Raw genomic sequence first — 16,835 nt, 5'->3', positions numbered from 1 at the left:
GTGCGATAGCCTTGAACTACACGGCTACCTGAAATCTGGGAACCGATTGAGGACATATGGCGCCGTTCCGACATTCTCCTTTGATCTCAATACCATCCATCTCGATGGACTGATGTTTGAAGAAATTGACATCTCAGACCCAGCGCCAGACGTCGATCCATACACCAACGAGGATCGGTTATGGATGGAAAGGACTACCTCTGAGACACGACGTTACTCGGTTAACGTGAGGCTAAAAGACGGGAAGTCGTTGTTTCAACATTCCCCCGACTCCGGACCTCCGGCGACCACCGACTCGTTCCATTCCAACAGTCGGAAAATCCACTTTGATCATATCAAGCCTGCCGGCCGCCCCCTGAAGCAAGCTCCCGCATCAATGGGCGAAGCGTATAGATACCTACTGAACCCCTCTTCCCCCAAATGGACAAACAATCGAGTAGCCATGGTACGCGGCATGACAATGTCCTCCCTGCTCTGGAAGTTTATATCTATTGCCAACAAGGTCATTATTAATTGTGCACTCGTCATGGCCTTGTGGGTTTGTCTCTCGCACACGCAAAACCAGGGGATGTTATATGTATTCTCCGAGGTGGTCAGACACCTTTTGTCCTGAGACCAAAGGGTACTAACAACGATGGAGCCCAGCTTTGGGACCTTGTCGGCGACTGCTACGTTCATGGAATAATGGATGGTAGCTTTGCATTACAGGCCAAATTAGAGGATGTCTACACGTTCAGTATTGTTTAGTGAAACTCGGTTGTATCTTTAGCTCGATGTTTACTCGCGCACCGACCTCGGCCCCTTTCTTGCATGGTACATCAGCAGCCGTGTCTGTCGTGTGTCCCACCCATGTCGCCTTCAGAATCCGCCTTCGAATTCATGGAATGGACGCCATTGAGGGCACCGCCAACCTTTCAATCGATCTCAGGCTCCGGCTCGTCATGCACGTTCCCGATCTCATACAGCCCTCTTTCACGATCGACTGGCGACTCAAAATTTTGGAGATGCATTTTTTTGACCGAGATTTGTGCAGTATGGAGAGTTGTCAGCGAGATGACTTTGCGTTGCCCTGAAACCAGTCTGCATCCTGATATCTTGCAATAACGTTAGTCACTTTCCCCTCGCTGCTACGGTTATTTTCATGTTGCGGGTGTATTACAGAATCTCATTCATTGCTGAATGGATTCCCTCTGCAACCATCTAGACGCTTTGCTGCGCGCTGGTGCACTTTTCTCATACATAGACTCACTTATTTGCCACCAGGCTCATGCTTTATCTTCCACGCAGTCAGATCAACAAGTGGAGAAGTCATCCTTGGACTGCGCACTGGATGTTGATGGAGATCGCGACTGCGGGTGGGAACGAGCTAAGACCCAACAACCCTAATCCTACCAACAACAGTGCCACACATGTACCGTAGATAAACGGCGACAACAAATGGTGCAGGTACGTGATCATCGATAAGGTGGAGGACTATTGATACGAAACGCAATGGTTGCGTTGCCATAAGGTCGCTTAAGTCAAATAACTGAAGGTCAAACGCAGGGATCCTGTGGTCAAGCGCGTTTCTGTTAGCGTTGGTGCATCCTTTTAATCAGCCCTTTCCCGTCGCCTAACCTCGCACATCAAGATCTGGGGTCCACCCCAGGTTAAGCTGGAGTCATACTCTGTATAACCTTTAGGCCTGCGCATTGTGCTACACATCATGTGCACTGCGTATCCCTGATCCTAACAGTACAGCTCCGTTTATATCGCGGCAGAATCTTTGCAACGCGCAGTCAACGCCTTGTGCTCTTGCCACGAAGAGCGCTTGAAACTCGGGCTCCAACCTCATAAAACCCACAGATCGGTGACTCGCAACTCAAAGTCCCTCGACCATGGTTCTCACTGACTCTACGCTTCCAAACCCTCTCAACCCTCCCAAGGGGGGCCTTCACCTTCCTGATCCTTACCAACCAGCTTCTCCACCAGCTTCTCCACAATTTTATCAATCCACCAAGCCAATGATATACGCCACCGTACCCGTTGCACACCCCCTCACCCAGCATCATCACAGTACCCGACGACGATTCTTCAGAGCCTTTCTCGTCATTATCCTGGCGTGGGCCTTGATTGAAATGCTTGTGCGAAGTGTACCGGAATTTTCGTACTGGAATAGTAGGCACGGAGATGAACTGGTGAGTAAACCCTCTCGGGCTCCTAAACCCCTGATCCGAAACTCGTCATGGTGTAGGCTCTTTGGACGGATACCTTTGCTATTCGGAAAGGCGTCGATCACCATCATTGCGAAACGGAATGGCAAGAAGTCCCGTCAGGTTCACCGTTCTTCCCATTGCATGCTACCACCACCTTCGATGTGCCGTACGACCTTGACACTATGTTATTCCTGGCACGAGGCCCAGCAGGAGGGATTTTCACTGTTGTATCGTCTGATGAAATTCGCGACGCCGCCCGCGTGGACGTTGTCGTTAGCTACTTCCGCGAAGAATTTAGAGACCGTGCTAAGGTTTGTCGTATCGAGCGTGGAGAGAGTACTGCAGGCGTAGGGATCTTTGTGAGTTCTACCCTCCCATAGCTTGTAACTTAGTCAAGAAATCATTGTGATAGGCTCCGAAGTGGGATACCCGCAGTCCTTCCCGAGAGCAACGCCTGGACTTTTCGGTGGTTGTAACACTTCCCGCAAACTCGCGTACAAAACCTCTAGAAATCAAAAACTTCGAGGCCGACATGCCACTGTTCGGTCTCTCCGCCGAACATTTGCAGGACAGTGTTACCTTCGCCAACATCACTCTCGTCTCATCGGAAATGTTCATCACGGCCCAGGTCAGTAGCCGCCTTGATCTCTAGTTCATTTGGGCCGTGCTCATATTCTTTATAGTTGTTGGTTACTGAAAATGCTCTCCTCAAAACCTCCAATGGGCCCATATCTGGCACAATTTATTCTCCCGACTTGCGCCTCATCACTGCCAATGCACCCATATCCGGCACATTTAATGCTACAAAGTCACTGCACCTCATCACATCCAACGCTGCCATTCATGCAGATATTGGCTTGACGAACGACGGTGATCACTCCACTGATGCGGTCTTAAAAACAAGCAATGGGTAAATCCATCCTCTCCACTCTTACTCCTCTCCTCAGCACTTATCGTCATTTCAAAGTCCAATCCGCTCGTTCATCAGTCTCTTGAGGGATAAAGAATGTTCTTCTGGAGGCATATATAGCATCAAAACTACCACCTCCAACGCAGCTTTAGGTGTCGATTTCCCCACAGCACCCGTCAACTCGACTCTCTCACTGGACAGCAAGACGTCCAATGCTCCTGCCACAGTGTCACTCCACCCAACTTATGAAGGACGATTTGACCTCTTATCGTCGTTGTTCACCCCGGTGCTGGAAAAGAGTTCTGCCGACGATCCGTCTGGAAGGGGGCGCGAAAGGACAATTGAATCCCACTCCAGCAGGGGCGTGCTGTCTGGCAGAGTTCAATGGGCAGGTTCAAACGAGAGTGAAGGTAGGGTGCAAGTGAAGTCTAGCATTGCCCCGGTTGTGCTAAAGTTCTAGTGGATGTGTTGTTCTATGTCACTTTATGAGCTTTGAGTAGTATCATCATTCGTCCCTTCTGACATGAGCCATAAGCTAGCCTTTCCCGTCGTGGGAACTTGAATCTTTTGAGGTAAACGATTGAAAGCATCTTTCGTTCAATCCAACATAGATAGATTTGCAAGTCGTGGACCAACGGTGAAATCCAAGCAACAATTCTGCATCACGCGACTGATAGTTGTTAGTTGATGATGCGGCAGGATCCAGATTGGCAGCTCAATCCCACCCGCTGCGTCGTGAGACATATCGAGGGAAAAGGGAGAGGCATATTTGGTACTCTAATCTACAGTATCCATGTCTCTTTTCGCTGAACCCCCGGTCTGCCTCTAGCTACGCGTCCTCTGCCTGCCGGAACGGTCTTGGAAATAAGTCCTGTTTTGCTCTTCACCAAGGATGAATATTCGAACTACGGAAGACATACTATTCTGGATCATTACACGTTCAAGTGGAAAGATGGCCGAATGGCCCTTGCCCTCGGACTAGGTAGTACCGTAGTAGTCTCCGCCGTGATGCGGGGCAGATGGCTTATCGGTTATATCTACACCCAGGCTCTCTCCTCAATCATTCCGAATTCCCAAACACATCATACACTATAAATCATTCCTCCGACTCTATTACATACACTACGTCCAGGCAAATTGCGGCAGACGAGGAATTGTGCATATTCTATGGCAACAATCTCTGGTTTCAAAGCGCCGATATTCCTGGAAATATCAGCCCGCCACCCTTCGACGAGGACGACGAGGACGACGAGTGGGGCGGCTTGTCAACCATTGACGTTTATACAGAGCACAATGACATCGCCATGAGGAATCATAATCCGTTCTCGCAGGGTGATCCTAGCCAGATAATACCTGAAGAAACCCTGCCTTTCGATCGTTTCAAACCCCCTCCGGAAGAGGAAACCCTAGAAAGCATCCAGACCAGTGCGTTCGTCGTGTTGCTCTACGCGAAACGGTTATGTAAACCTCATTGATCGTAAGTGCTTGCCTGGGTCGTCGACATTGCCGATCCCAGGCATACAAGCACTATGCTAAAGTAGGTGGACTTCTCATTGCCGCTGTTAAGCGTAGCTGATTGTTTCTGAGATGGCTAAAACACAACAAACTTGAGGAGGAGATGGGCCACTTGAAAAGGGTTAGGAAGCAGGGAGGAACATCTACTATGCTACTCGTCACGGCACTTCCACCTGCGAACCTGTCATCAGACCCACCGTTCCCTCAGCTACTAGAATCCTTGCCTCAAGACCTCTTGCTTGGCACTCCATACGCGATCTCTGTCCCATCCTCAGTTGCACTTACACCAATATCACATCAACTCAAGAACTCCTTGTGGCCGACGATCTTCGCCCCGAAAAGGAAAGATGTAGGTGAGGAATGGACGCGGGGGAAAGCCGCTTGGGCTTGGGAAGCAGTTCATTATGTTATGAGAGAGGCATCGAAGATCAAAAGAAACGGAGAGGTAAGTCTACCCATGCCTTTGCCTCGTTGGCGATTCAACGATCGACAGGTTCCCATCGTTTCGTACGTTCCTTCACCATACGACTCGGGATCTGCCTCGGAATTGTCAATTGCCTTCGCCTCTCATGATACCCGAATCTCGGCCAATCATCCCTTGCGCCATTCCGTCATGAATGTCGTTCGCAAAATCGCAGACTACCGCAACACCCCTTTAAACGACTCGATCACAGAATCCTCCTCAGACGATAATCGGCAGAATGGATCACATTATCTTCTGACTTCTCTGACGCTGTTCACGAGCCACGAACCGTGCGTAATGTGCAGTATGGCGTTGCTGCACTCTCGGGTCAAGGAAGTTGTGTATATACGGGCCATGGGAAAGACAGGTGGATGTGGAGGAATTGCGTGCTTGCCTATCTTGAAAGGTGTCAACCATCGGTTTGGTATCCTCCGTTGGAAAGCCGATTTAGTAGATGACAAGGACGGGGTTCTCGTGGTAGATGATGATGTAGATGCGTAGACCTTCTCCTACCTTCCCCTCCCTTCCCGCAATTTTGCAAGAAAAGAAGCGGCGCATGTGACTGAAAGAACCACATCCAAGGAGGCCCAAGTCCATTCAAAAAGGTTATTCGCATAGGCGGCGAAAGTTCGTAAAGCCTTCGATGATCAACGTGGCCAAGTACGTACATCTTCGATTTAATTTCAAGTTACATCCTAGATGAGGTGAAGCTAGATGGAGGTTGCCACATCTTGCCCTGAATATACTCGAGCAAGGAGTCATCTGACAAACCCCGAAGCAAAAGATGTCCGTCCAAGTTCTGAATTAAACTTATTTAACAAGGTCGGGTGTATTACGGGAGAGCATACGCACCTCTTTCTGCGCTTGTCTGATCACTGCTGCAGCAATCTTGGAGCTGATGGTCCTGATCCTGTCTAGGCGAGGGTAGATCAACCCGCTGCGGACTTCGTCTTCATTCAAGGACTCGCTCAGAGCTATCGATGCTTGAGTGACCATGCTATCGGAAATGCGTTTCGCTTTCGACAAGATGGACCCAAGCCCGATGCCGGGGAAAATGTACATGTTGTTGCCCTGACCAGCTTCTAGAGCGACGTTGTTGTGCACCACTGACGGGTACGGTGATCCAGAAGCGAACACGACTTTACCACCAGTCCTACGAACCAAGCAATGGCCGTCAGGCACAACATAAGGACGCAGTTTCAAAAGTGGGCTAACCATTTCACGGCGTCGTCAAAGTCAAGCTCGGATAGCGATACGGGATTAGAGAGAGGGAATATGATGGGACGCGTGTTGAGGGATGCCATTAATTTGGCGACGTCTTCAGTAAAGGCATTCTATAGGCAATGATTGACGTCGTCGACTTGCTTGGATAATGTAGATAACGTACCCTCATGGTGCTCAACCCCAACAAGGCCGTCGGCTTGACGTACTCAATAATCTCGGTGAGCTTCGTTAATGGCGGGCCACGATAGTCTGTCCTGGCGAAGACTGCGAGCAGACTCAGTACACGTTTCTAATGCTGAGGGTCTATATATAGTAAACTTACACTTTTTGTGTTCCTGTAGCCCCTTTCGGTCGGCGGTGATGAGTCCTTTAGAGTCGACCGTCTGCAAATGCGGAGTGAGCATGAAGTACGCTCTGTAACTCGTGCTGGACCTTACATATATGTGTCCCTTTGCTTCTTCTTCGCTCATCCCCAGGAGGGTGAAGAACGATATGAGTTGTTTGGCGACACCGATACCTGCAGAACCAGCGCCAAAGAATAGGATTTTGTGGGAGTTTAATGGGCGACCAGAGGCTGCAGAGGCAAGGCGCGCCGCATTTATGAAACCAGAGAGTACCACCGCACCCGTGCCTTGGATCTAACAGGATTCAAGTTTAGATGCTAGCTAATATACATCTGGGGAGGGATAGTCTTACATCGTCATTGAAGCAGCGATACTTGTGTCGGAATTTGTCAAGGTATCTGAATGCGTTGTCTGTAGAAAAGTCCTCAAACTGGACGAGGAGGTCAGGAAAGACCTCGCGCATCGCGACCATGAATTCGTCCATGAATTCGTCCATCTATCATAGTAGATCGTTGAGCGGATGTCGAGACACGCCAACAGTGATTGACCACTCACTTCTACGCCCACTGGCCGTTTCCTGCGAACCCCAATGTAGAGGGGATCATCCAGGAACCTCTGCGTGTTTGTCCCGAGGTCAAGACAAATGGGTACAGTTGACTGGGGTCTAATCCCGGCTCCAGCAATATAAAGGTCTCTGCAATCATTGATGAGATGTTGGGATGCACTTTAGAGGTGATGATGACACGGACAATTTCCCAATGCTAATAGGCAGACCGTTGGCACCGAGGTCACCGAGCCCCAAGATTCTTGAACCTATAAGATTTATTCAAGCTCGAGGACATTCACACGTAAAGATAAGACAACCCACCATCTGTAACAACGGAGATACGAGCGTTATGGGCAGCTGGCCAGCCGCTGAGAACATGGCGTATGTACCCCTTATGCTCGATGGAAACGTATAAACCCTCTGGTCGCCTCCATATATGAGAGTAATTCGAACAGGCATCTCCCACCTAGATCAGTCAAGCCACTGGACTGCCAATGAGGGGTAGCGAATGACTTACGGTAGGCGTGTACAGGATAGGAACCAGTTCAAGCATATTGGCCAAAAGAATTTCATAGAAAAGGTGCGGGTCGCGCTCTTTCAGCGAGCTGAGGAAGATATACTTCTCAAGACCATTCGACTTGGAGCGCAACTGGACTAGACTTCGCTGAAGGTGATTGGTATCATGGAAATGAGGTGGAGGTACTTTAGGGGGTAAGTGGGTCATTGTGGCAAGAGGGGAAACTGCAGGGCCAGGGGAAACGACGGAGAAAGCCATTTTGATTGGGAAATGGAACCAAAATGCGAGTTATATAACTGGGAGCTCAGGACGGCTTGAGAGTGATGGGAAGACATGTGAAAACAAAAGCGTGTAGTGTTACCGGGGAGAGAGTAGAGTCATTATTAGCAAGGGCGCAATGTTGCGCGGCGGAGGAGTTCACAGTCCAGAACACGGACCTCCGCTGGTTGACAAATCACGAGACCGGGAAAATGACATTAGATAGTGATACGGCAGTGTCTAGTCGTGGTACTATGTGCACCAAACGGTGTATGGGTCCCATGGCATAAACCTAAAGCAGCGCCATTTGTAAAGCGATTCATCACGCAAGAGATAGAGAAGCTCACCTGTTTGCAAAATCGCGGAGGAAGGAACCCCGAAGCAGCGAGCTTCTTACCAGAACTCCCTTTTCCTCAAGCGGATGGCCTTTACCATTGAATGTCTCTCACTCCACTTCTCCCTATTGGCAGCATGCGCTGCATCCCGCTCTCGTCTCGCCGCTTTCCGGGCTGATTTGGGAAGAGCAGCTATGTACTCAATGAACCAGCTTGGACATCCAAATCTACGCGCCAATGCACTCCGCGTCCACTGCTTCGGGTCTGATCGTCGCAGCTCACGCATTTCTGCTTTTTGTTCTTCCGTTAAAACGAAAGTTTCGGAAAGTTTGGACGCGCGTAATTGGGGCGGCATTGACGTTCCTTCTGGTACATCGCGGCGCGGCTTCAGCAAAGGTGATACGGGATTTGTGGTCAACGAAAAAGGCGACGGTGCTGATGGGGGTGGCCGATGAATGAATGTCAGGTTTTCGTCGTTGAGGATGGTCGTGGTGGCGTTGGGATTGTTCCTAAGGGGGTCTGGTGCGTGATACGGTGGCCTCTCTGAGGTTCCTGGCTTTGGCCTTGGATGCCGCGTAGCATAACCTCGCGAAAGGGAGAGAACGGAGGAGATTCGTCTGTTCATGGCAGCTATTGGGATTACGCTTGGCGTTTAGACGCCCCAGTTTGTCGGAGGTTGTTGTGATGTATTTGCTTTGGCGCTTATTTCCGGGGACCGGAGTCTTGGTTTTGTTCTTTACTCTCTTCATGCAGAAAGGGCTCTATCAACTCACCAACTTAGTGAATTCGTTGCGGCATGGACTCCACGTGTGGTGGACTCGAGGCAAGCGTTATAATGCAGTCTGCAGCTACGACGTACTGAAATTTGATCAATCTGTACTAGAATATTTCATTCTAGTTGCCGAACGGTTCAAAGATAATAAATCTTTTCTCACTGCGCAGCTGACAACCAATGTTTGATTATGCTCGAAAATATGAATTAGCAGCTCAATCCCTCGTACTCTCAGCTCTGCATTTTCCATGCCACGGCTACGCTGAAACAGCCGTCCCTGTCTAGCCCCATGTCCCCTTGCATACCGGGATGATGCTGTAAACCAGTCTTGTTTTGGTCTTCAGCAACAAACTACGGGAGACGTACTATCTTGGATCATTGTTCCCCCAATTATGTCGAGTCACGGACTCGCACGTCGCACTCGTCAAATAAAACATCCGACCGACAAACGTATGCACCCTCCAAAAATAGACTCAACAATACACCGTCTCCAGAAGAAGTCCTGGGATGTGCGGTCGTGTCGCTCGACGTTCAAACAACCCACGAGAGCGACCAATACTCTAGCTTTCCTGGCACGCCCACGCGCGCACAGCACACTGAGCGGGTCTCAGTTGGCGGGCCTCGTATGTGGCGAAACATAGAACCCGAATTATCTGGTTATGTTGATCACTCTTGTGTAAATTGATACATGCTTGATATAGACAATTGTGCACTTCCTCGCAACGTCATATCACTAAAACAGCAACCCCGCGAAGATGAATATAATACATTTAGGATGTAAGTGACCATTAAATAAGTAAGCCACAATGTACCCTTCAAAGTGGATTTGCTAGAGTCACACCGGTCAAAAAGTTGATGGCATCTTTTCTGAAAGTGTCTTGGGTAATTGTAACGGGGAAGAAGAGGTTGTCGTTGAAGGTCACTAGGTTCGGCGACGATGTGGTGTACTTCGGCCAGTTGATTCCGCGCCCTTGGCCGTTGGGATCGAGCTTATTCACGAAGTTGATGAGGTAGTCCCCCAGCTCACCACCGAAGTACACATTGAGAATGTCGGAGGCGTGGAACTACAGGAGGAAGTTGAATTAAGTAACCGCTCGATTTAGAAAAAAAGAAAGCGTACGGAGCCAAGGAAAGGAGCGGCCTTGAATCGCTTGCTGACTAGAGAGAATGTCACAAAACACTCCAGTATCAAAGTTGCTATCAACGTACGGAAAGCCCACGTGTTCTGTTTGCTAGAGCGTTGTTGCAAGAAGAATCGTCGCGGCGCTTGGAATACAGCGTCTCCTTGAAATGCAGCAAGCCTCTTAAACTGCGGTGACAATGCATTCAGAATGCCTGTGCCGAACGGAGATCCTTGTATAAGATCCAGTGGATAATGATTCAACATTTGATCCAGTTCAGCGTTCGTTGATTGGGGCATGAAGAAAGTCTTGATATAAGTCCGGACCTGACTGGTGGTACTAAACAGTGCATTAGTCGTAGCACCAAGCAGTAGAGGAAGGTGTCATACGTGACGTTGAGATTCGCTAGGGAGAACAGGGTGCCTTCGTCGTCGCAGTCGCCGGTTACGAATGGCACGTTCGCCACTTTCCCAGCCTGGACGAGCTTCTGTGGGTTGTCCGTAAGAAAAACGCCGTCGGCTCTGGGAAGCCATGCAAGCGCCAGGGACTATGTCACAGTCTCATTGTCAAGTTATTTTGTCATCATGGCGTAAGGCTTACCTGGTAATCGAATATAAAGGGTGTATGATCAACTGCGGTCTTCAATGTTGAGTACGGAACCGATCGCAAGCACGCCAGGGTGTCAGATGCGCTGGAACAACCCGTCTCGGCTGCGATAGCATCATAGTACGTTTGACCGTGTGAAATGTCTCCCACGGGAATGGGTGATCCAGACTGCATGAAGGCACCACGGAAGAGACCCTCATGATTCCCATCGTTCGCTACCATATGGAGTGCAACAGAAATAGCACCCGCACTCTCTCCCCAACTTTAAACATTGGATCAGCCGAGAAAGAAGCTTCTGTGTGCGCCATGCACTTACATAGTGACCTTCGTGGGGTCGCCTCCGAAGCTCCATGGGAATTGAGCTGATTGTCGCAGATCCACATGAGTATAACTCACCTGCTGATGTACTTCTGGATCCAGCGTAATGCTTCACGTTCTACATGCGTCGCTTTAGGGGGCGAAAGGGGGCAAAAGGGGAAAACACGCACGATCTTGCAGTCCAAGATTTCCAACGCCAGCGTCTTTTACTTCTTGGCTCGCCAAAAAGCCAAATGCTGAGTAGGGAAAAGAAAAGTCAGGGTGCGTATGCACCAAGTACGGATAACAGCACCCACCACTTAATCTAATTCGGTCGATGTCAGAGCTAGAACGATACAGTGACAGGAAGGATCATACCTGTAGTTCATGCTCACGTAGATGACTGGCTCGCCAAGCTGTATGGATCGCTCGACTATCAGACCACCATCATATCTGATTGGTGCGAAGCATATGATGAGAATCCACGAGTATGGGAGTCTCTCGGAATGTCACTCACAGACTGGGGCTACCCAGTTCGAAACCACCTGGTGCGGTAATCTCTGATCAGTACCAATGCAGGGTCGCCGTCAAATCGGACATACCACCAAAGATCCACTACGCATCCGGGTTCAGTTTCGTCACCACGCGGACAGAATATTAATAACGTACCACTGCCACAGGAAGCTTGGATGTCGGCGTTGCACTTGTGGGTACTACAACGTTGATCGAGAGGCCTGCAAGAGGGGAACACGTTCAGGTCGCGTCTACTACTGGACCAATGCGCAACCCACAGTCTTCGCTGTCTGGGAAGATAGCTTTATATGCCGTGTTGACGATCAAGTCGACCACATCGCTAGCTAGGCCATCGGGCAAGGGAAGGCGAGCACTTTGCTGAGGGCAAGCAGGGCCAAATGCTGTCGCCCGGACTGTTCCTGTGTACGGTGGAATGGGCTCTGGTAACCTGAACCGGCGGTCTCCCGTACTATAACGCGTCAATGAGTATATGGGTACCGTCTACAAGCTGGTTTATATGGCTTACGGGGGTTGGGCGTAAGGAATACCGAGAAACTTGGTGACGCGACCTGAGGTAGTGCCGGTGAAGGTCGCAGAGTCAAGGGTTACGCTGTTTGCCCTTGGGAGAGGGGTTGCGGTGATTTGAATGGCGAAGAGCCCAAGCACGACCTGTAGAACGAAGAACATGGCAATGTCGACCAGGCGGTGGTTGTGCTTCTAGACGCAGCAGTCTCCTCATTATATATATTTCAGCTACAGCCATGGTTTCAAAAAGGAAAGGATAGTCCTGACGCTAGCTTGTTCTTGGGAAGCCATCTCACGACATCACGCGATTGAGTCCCAGTGAATGTTGCTGAAGGGTGACAGGTTCGGTGGATGGATATTGATAGCGAGCCATTCACAAAATGTGCACCGCATGGTGTGTAGGGTGTGCTACTAATGTTCCTGGCGCAGGCAAGATGGTCCCTTGCGCGATTCCGGGGTAATGCGGGGTAGCGTCCAGTATTCGCTCAAGAATTACGCAGAATTACGCCGGTTGCTGCCTTTGGGTTGTCTTGAGAATTTGACCGGCAGGGAGGAAGCGAGAGCCCGATATCCGACGGGACCTGTAAGTTTTATATGACAATGCCATCACTATCCTCGGGAGAACTGAAGAAGTACCTTGGTTGGTGCCTTCTCGACGGAATTCGAGGCAAAAGATCAAAATCAACTCTTGGTTTGATGTTGGAACACAGTGCGGACGATGGTTTCTATTTACGACATGTGAGGCTCTTCCTTCTTGACTGAGGTCATTGGTGAGCGCCATTTTTAGCAGCCGTTGGAGATTCCAAGCACGGAAGTACAAGAAAGGTCAGAGTGCCAGCCCTGAAAAGATTCCATGTGGACGCACCTCACGTGTGGCGCGCAACATATAGACTTGGCAACATCTGTGCTGGCGTGTAGACTATATTTTGCGGAATATATGGCTCCCCGACAAGAAGTTCAAAATAATCTCATGTTAAAACAACAAAGACAGAGACGGGGGTAGTGTAGCGCCGTCCTGGCAGAATGAGAATATGGGATCACGATTGCTTCTGGCTGGTCATATGCCTTCAAATTCGTTGGAATCTCGCGATCATCGCTCTGCGCGAACACACAGGTTGGCTAAACTTCCTGAATAAGCTAGATTAGTAACACTGATGAACATCCGAACCTCATCGTTCTTGACCGTGCGCCATGCTGTGAATCGCATTGACCATGAAGCGTATAAGCTGATCGCATATACTTCCGCAGTAAACGCAAAGCCCAGATAGGACAGTCCAAGATCACCATTCCTGAACACGTTCAGTTGGCGTTGCCTGTTGATAGGCGAGCATGAATTTAGCAACGGCGCGGCGTATCGGGACCATTGGTAACACTTGAGCCTGGTCGTGTCCGAGGGGCGGACCGCAGATCTGACATGAACTGAAGGCTGCGTACCGATCCCAGGAATTTTGTATTTTGTTTGTATTTTGATTAACCCTTTGGTAATCCATTCTGATTGTGATTAAGCGCATCAGTAAAGTTGACGACTAACCTTCAATTCACCTTCATATCTTGGTCTACTAGCCAACCAGCGTGAGTTCGAAGGTACAGTTGGCTGTGGCGGTAGTTGCGAGGCCTTTGAATGAAGTCATTCGTGTTCTCCACGTTCTGCACCTGATGATTAAAGCTCAAGCTTGAGGGGCGATCTTCCCAAGGTACGTCGAGGTTGGAGACCTGAAATCTCTCTGGACTATTTCGATCGAGGGGCTGTGGACCATTGCTTGTTACCTAGGATATCGAAATAAAAGAAAGCGTGTTAAAGAGTACAATACATCGCGAAGAAATAAAATACAAATCGATCGTTTAAAGCATCCAATTAAGATAATGCTGAAAATATAAGTCGTCAAGTCCCGACTTCCAACCACATAGTGGAAACTCACTTATAGTCCCTCATCATACAGCTTTCGCGACAAAGCGACATAAAACCTCTCCAAATCTTCCTTCTTCTCCAACTCATTCTTCTTCTTCCTGCCCTCCGCTGTCCGACCCCGTGCGTGCGAGCTATCGTGTAAATCCGCCTCAATCTGTTCCTTCGCCTTCGCCTTTCCACCCAAGATCGGTGGAGTAGGTACTTGATCCACCAACCAATCGAATACAGCAGATAAGTTCTTTGTGGACGACTTAATGACATCGTCGTCTTGTTCCCGTTGGCGCGTGCGAGCCTGTTCGCGCAAGGAAGCTTTCGTCTCGCTCGAACGATCCGGTTCGATCGATATCGAAGAGCGCGAAGGCGTGGGTGGAGCGGGATCAACATTACTTGCAGTGCGAGCTGCATCGTCTCGTTGCAGCTTTTCCTCCTTCTTCCATGCTCCAATAAACCGCCCCCAATCTTTGATACTCCACCCGTCGGCGGCGCCCGCTATCGCCGTTATGTCCAACTCTAGTCCCCTTGCGCCCCTCATTTCCCAATCTACACAAACACACAGAGATATGGAAAATACTAAGGTATCAGCAGCGAATTGGATCAGCTTCTAAGGAAAGAATGCTCACGGTCGCACCCCTCTAATATACCCAGAAACTCACCCCATTTCGCGCTCTGGATAGTCACTAATCCATCATTACCCCACTCCCTCTCCCACGCCCATCGCTTCATATCATCTTCAGTACTCTCGTGAGATTCAAGTCCTTCCCATACTGTTCGTAGCCGTCCTCTTTCCTTCTCTTCCCACCCATCGCACACCATCTTTGGTAACCAAAATGGATGCCATACACTAACACCTTCCAATCTACTCGCCACACTGAAGTATTTGACCTTGGGGTCATTGGGTGTTGATGGGTTGAATACGGTGTTCAGGTATGCCGTCGTAAGATTGGCGTAGGCGGGCGAGTCAACGACGGAGAGAAGGAGGGTAGTGAAGGAAGAAGGCAATGATGAAAGGGATAAGGAGAATGGAATCGAGGAAACAGGATTCGGGGGTGGTGGAGAGGTCGATGGCGCAGACGCTGCAAATGCCTCCTGCTCCGCTTTACGAAGTTTCCCAATGCCGATGTACTCCTGGCGTCAGCATATTTTCCAATCAGTTAACATACGAGCAGCTTGTATATAACACTTACTGCACACCAATCCATGAACGGACTGCCTCGATGCGGCGTGCTTACACTAGTCAAACTTAATGGAGTGTATTCTGTGGGCTTAATATGAGTAATCAAATGTCGACAATCCAGTCCGCCCATGGAGTGTGCGAGGAGATTAACCCCCCTGCCTCGAGCCCTAACTTCAAGTTGTTTGTGTAACGTTTCAGCACGAGAATTGATTGAACCAGTCCTGTTTTCCAGGTGAGGTTCCGCCTTGAATCTGAAGGAGGCGTGCGGCACTCACCCAGGAACGGATGTGACGATGACGTCGGCACCCACTTTATCTCGAAGGATGTTCAACACATTTGACCAATAATGTACGCGAAGACTCGGAAACGAAGAGGGTCCTCGAACATCAAAACCGTACAGACCTGAAGTCGTCAGTGAGAACCGACACGGTCAACGGCAAGCGACGCGTACCGTGGCAAAGGACAACTGGGTACCGTGGCGTTCTTATTGGATCGGACAAGGCAGGATTGGCTAGCAACTGGTGAATGATGTCTGGCGGAGTGTCGTCCTTCGGCCGAGGTGTTCGACGATGGTGCCGGGGCGCATTGTGCGGATTTCTCGGAGGTTCATGCGGTGGTTCATGGTGTTCAGCCGATTCCCTATCATTACGTGAAAGTTGCATCAGGGAGTTCCACGTCCATTTCCGTTCCGTTAACCATGGTAAGCCAAGAACTGAGGCTTTTGACCCAGTAAGTTTCACATATGGTACTCCAAGTGAAGGCAACGTACACTCCAGCGTCCCATTACCAGACAGGTCCTTCCATCGGGGCCACTCAAGCATGCGTTTCAACACCGGCCATCTGGAATGTTGCAGTGGTTCACTATTAACTTCCATTCCACTGCCATGCGCCTGGAGATTGTCGAGCTTAGCTTGCCTATGTAGAAGGTATTGATTGGATAGAGAAAGGGTTCCGAACACGTTCACAAGCCGACGTAGGAATAGGGTAACGTGGGCGGGGACGTAGACGCTGTGCATTATAAAGAGATGAAGAAATCAAACGGTATAAATGCTAGGAGAGAACACAGAACATCGAGCCGTTCGTTGGGACGTGGTTGTTGAAGAAGAAGTGAGCCCACGTCGAAGACCGTACCGAACCCCAAACTAGCTGCAGTGGGGTTGTTGTATCATGACTGTGAGAAATCAAATGTAATCGTGAGAAGAATATAGCAACGGGATACGGTCGGCTTGTACCTACTTCCTTGAATCCCAACCTCACCGACCGCCGCTACCGCTATTCTGAAAACGTCGATAGGACTAGCTGGAATAGCGTACGGGCGATGGTGGGGGCTCTCATACTGGTTCAACTGCTCTCCTGGCTTCAATTGCTTGCCTGCCCCATTCCGATTGGCGATAGCCTGAGGAGAAACTACGACCCTCTGGACCTACTCAGCCTACCGGTTCGTGCTGCCAATTAGTTGGTTACTGTTGGTAGCATGCTAGGCTACCTGGCTGGGCCAGAGCATTAGAATTATGGAGAGACCAGCAATTCATCTCGGGACTAGTCGCTACCAGTGGAGGGTTGTGAGATTGCATCGGGAAGAACCCAAAGCCTGTCACGGATTGCACCAA

General features: G+C 49.8%; 5 protein-coding genes across 5 annotated transcripts; 1 reads left to right on the top strand and 4 right to left on the bottom strand.

Moving 5' to 3' along the window:
• Window positions 1–1,877: 1,877 nt before the first annotated feature.
• PC9H_010959 (uncharacterized protein) lies at window positions 1,878–5,584 on the top strand (the record flags this gene model as incomplete). The annotated part of the gene is made up of 11 exons (XM_036780449.1): window positions 1,878–2,177; window positions 2,234–2,506; window positions 2,608–2,823; window positions 2,879–3,105; window positions 3,163–3,550; window positions 3,790–3,877; window positions 3,935–4,087; window positions 4,153–4,530; window positions 4,588–4,642; window positions 4,693–5,065; window positions 5,114–5,584. 11 exons carry the CDS (start codon window positions 1,878–1,880, stop codon window positions 5,582–5,584), a joined length of 2,922 nt encoding a protein of 973 aa, XP_036627832.1.
• A 187-nt stretch (window positions 5,585–5,771) lies between these two features.
• PC9H_010958 (uncharacterized protein) lies at window positions 5,772–7,922 on the bottom strand (the record flags this gene model as incomplete). Its single annotated transcript, XM_036780448.1, has 11 exons — window positions 5,772–5,882; window positions 5,936–6,236; window positions 6,299–6,417; window positions 6,471–6,571; window positions 6,630–6,690; window positions 6,745–6,945; window positions 7,004–7,147; window positions 7,207–7,345; window positions 7,401–7,464; window positions 7,520–7,664; window positions 7,716–7,922. 11 exons carry the CDS (start codon window positions 7,920–7,922, stop codon window positions 5,772–5,774), a joined length of 1,593 nt encoding a protein of 530 aa, XP_036627831.1.
• A 444-nt stretch (window positions 7,923–8,366) lies between these two features.
• PC9H_010957 (uncharacterized protein) lies at window positions 8,367–8,933 on the bottom strand (the record flags this gene model as incomplete). Its single annotated transcript, XM_036780447.1, has 1 exon — window positions 8,367–8,933. One exon carries the CDS (start codon window positions 8,931–8,933, stop codon window positions 8,367–8,369), a length of 567 nt encoding a protein of 188 aa, XP_036627830.1.
• Window positions 8,934–9,895: 962 nt separating this feature from the next.
• Window positions 9,896–12,304, bottom strand: PC9H_010956 (uncharacterized protein; the record flags this gene model as incomplete). The annotated part of the gene is made up of 15 exons (XM_036780446.1): window positions 9,896–10,144; window positions 10,201–10,238; window positions 10,290–10,540; window positions 10,591–10,748; window positions 10,802–11,069; window positions 11,124–11,153; window positions 11,204–11,243; window positions 11,296–11,361; window positions 11,422–11,429; window positions 11,483–11,557; window positions 11,622–11,649; window positions 11,707–11,719; window positions 11,774–11,838; window positions 11,896–12,086; window positions 12,144–12,304. The coding sequence occupies 15 exons, from the start codon at window positions 12,302–12,304 to the stop codon at window positions 9,896–9,898; spliced, it is 1,641 nt and encodes a 546-aa protein (XP_036627829.1).
• Window positions 12,305–14,061: 1,757 nt separating this feature from the next.
• PC9H_010955 (uncharacterized protein) lies at window positions 14,062–16,241 on the bottom strand (the record flags this gene model as incomplete). The annotated part of the gene is made up of 6 exons (XM_036780445.1): window positions 14,062–14,591; window positions 14,672–15,176; window positions 15,236–15,446; window positions 15,501–15,627; window positions 15,677–15,943; window positions 15,995–16,241. The coding sequence occupies 6 exons, from the start codon at window positions 16,239–16,241 to the stop codon at window positions 14,062–14,064; spliced, it is 1,887 nt and encodes a 628-aa protein (XP_036627828.1).
• Between the last annotated feature and the right edge of the window lie 594 nt (window positions 16,242–16,835).

This window comes from Pleurotus ostreatus (assembly GCF_014466165.1).
Source record: "Pleurotus ostreatus strain PC9 chromosome Unknown scaffold_8, whole genome shotgun sequence".
In the NCBI taxonomy this organism is placed as follows: domain Eukaryota; kingdom Fungi; phylum Basidiomycota; class Agaricomycetes; order Agaricales; family Pleurotaceae; genus Pleurotus; species Pleurotus ostreatus.
Note: the sequence above shows the minus strand (reverse complement) of the source record. Positions and strands in the feature narration are given on the sequence as shown.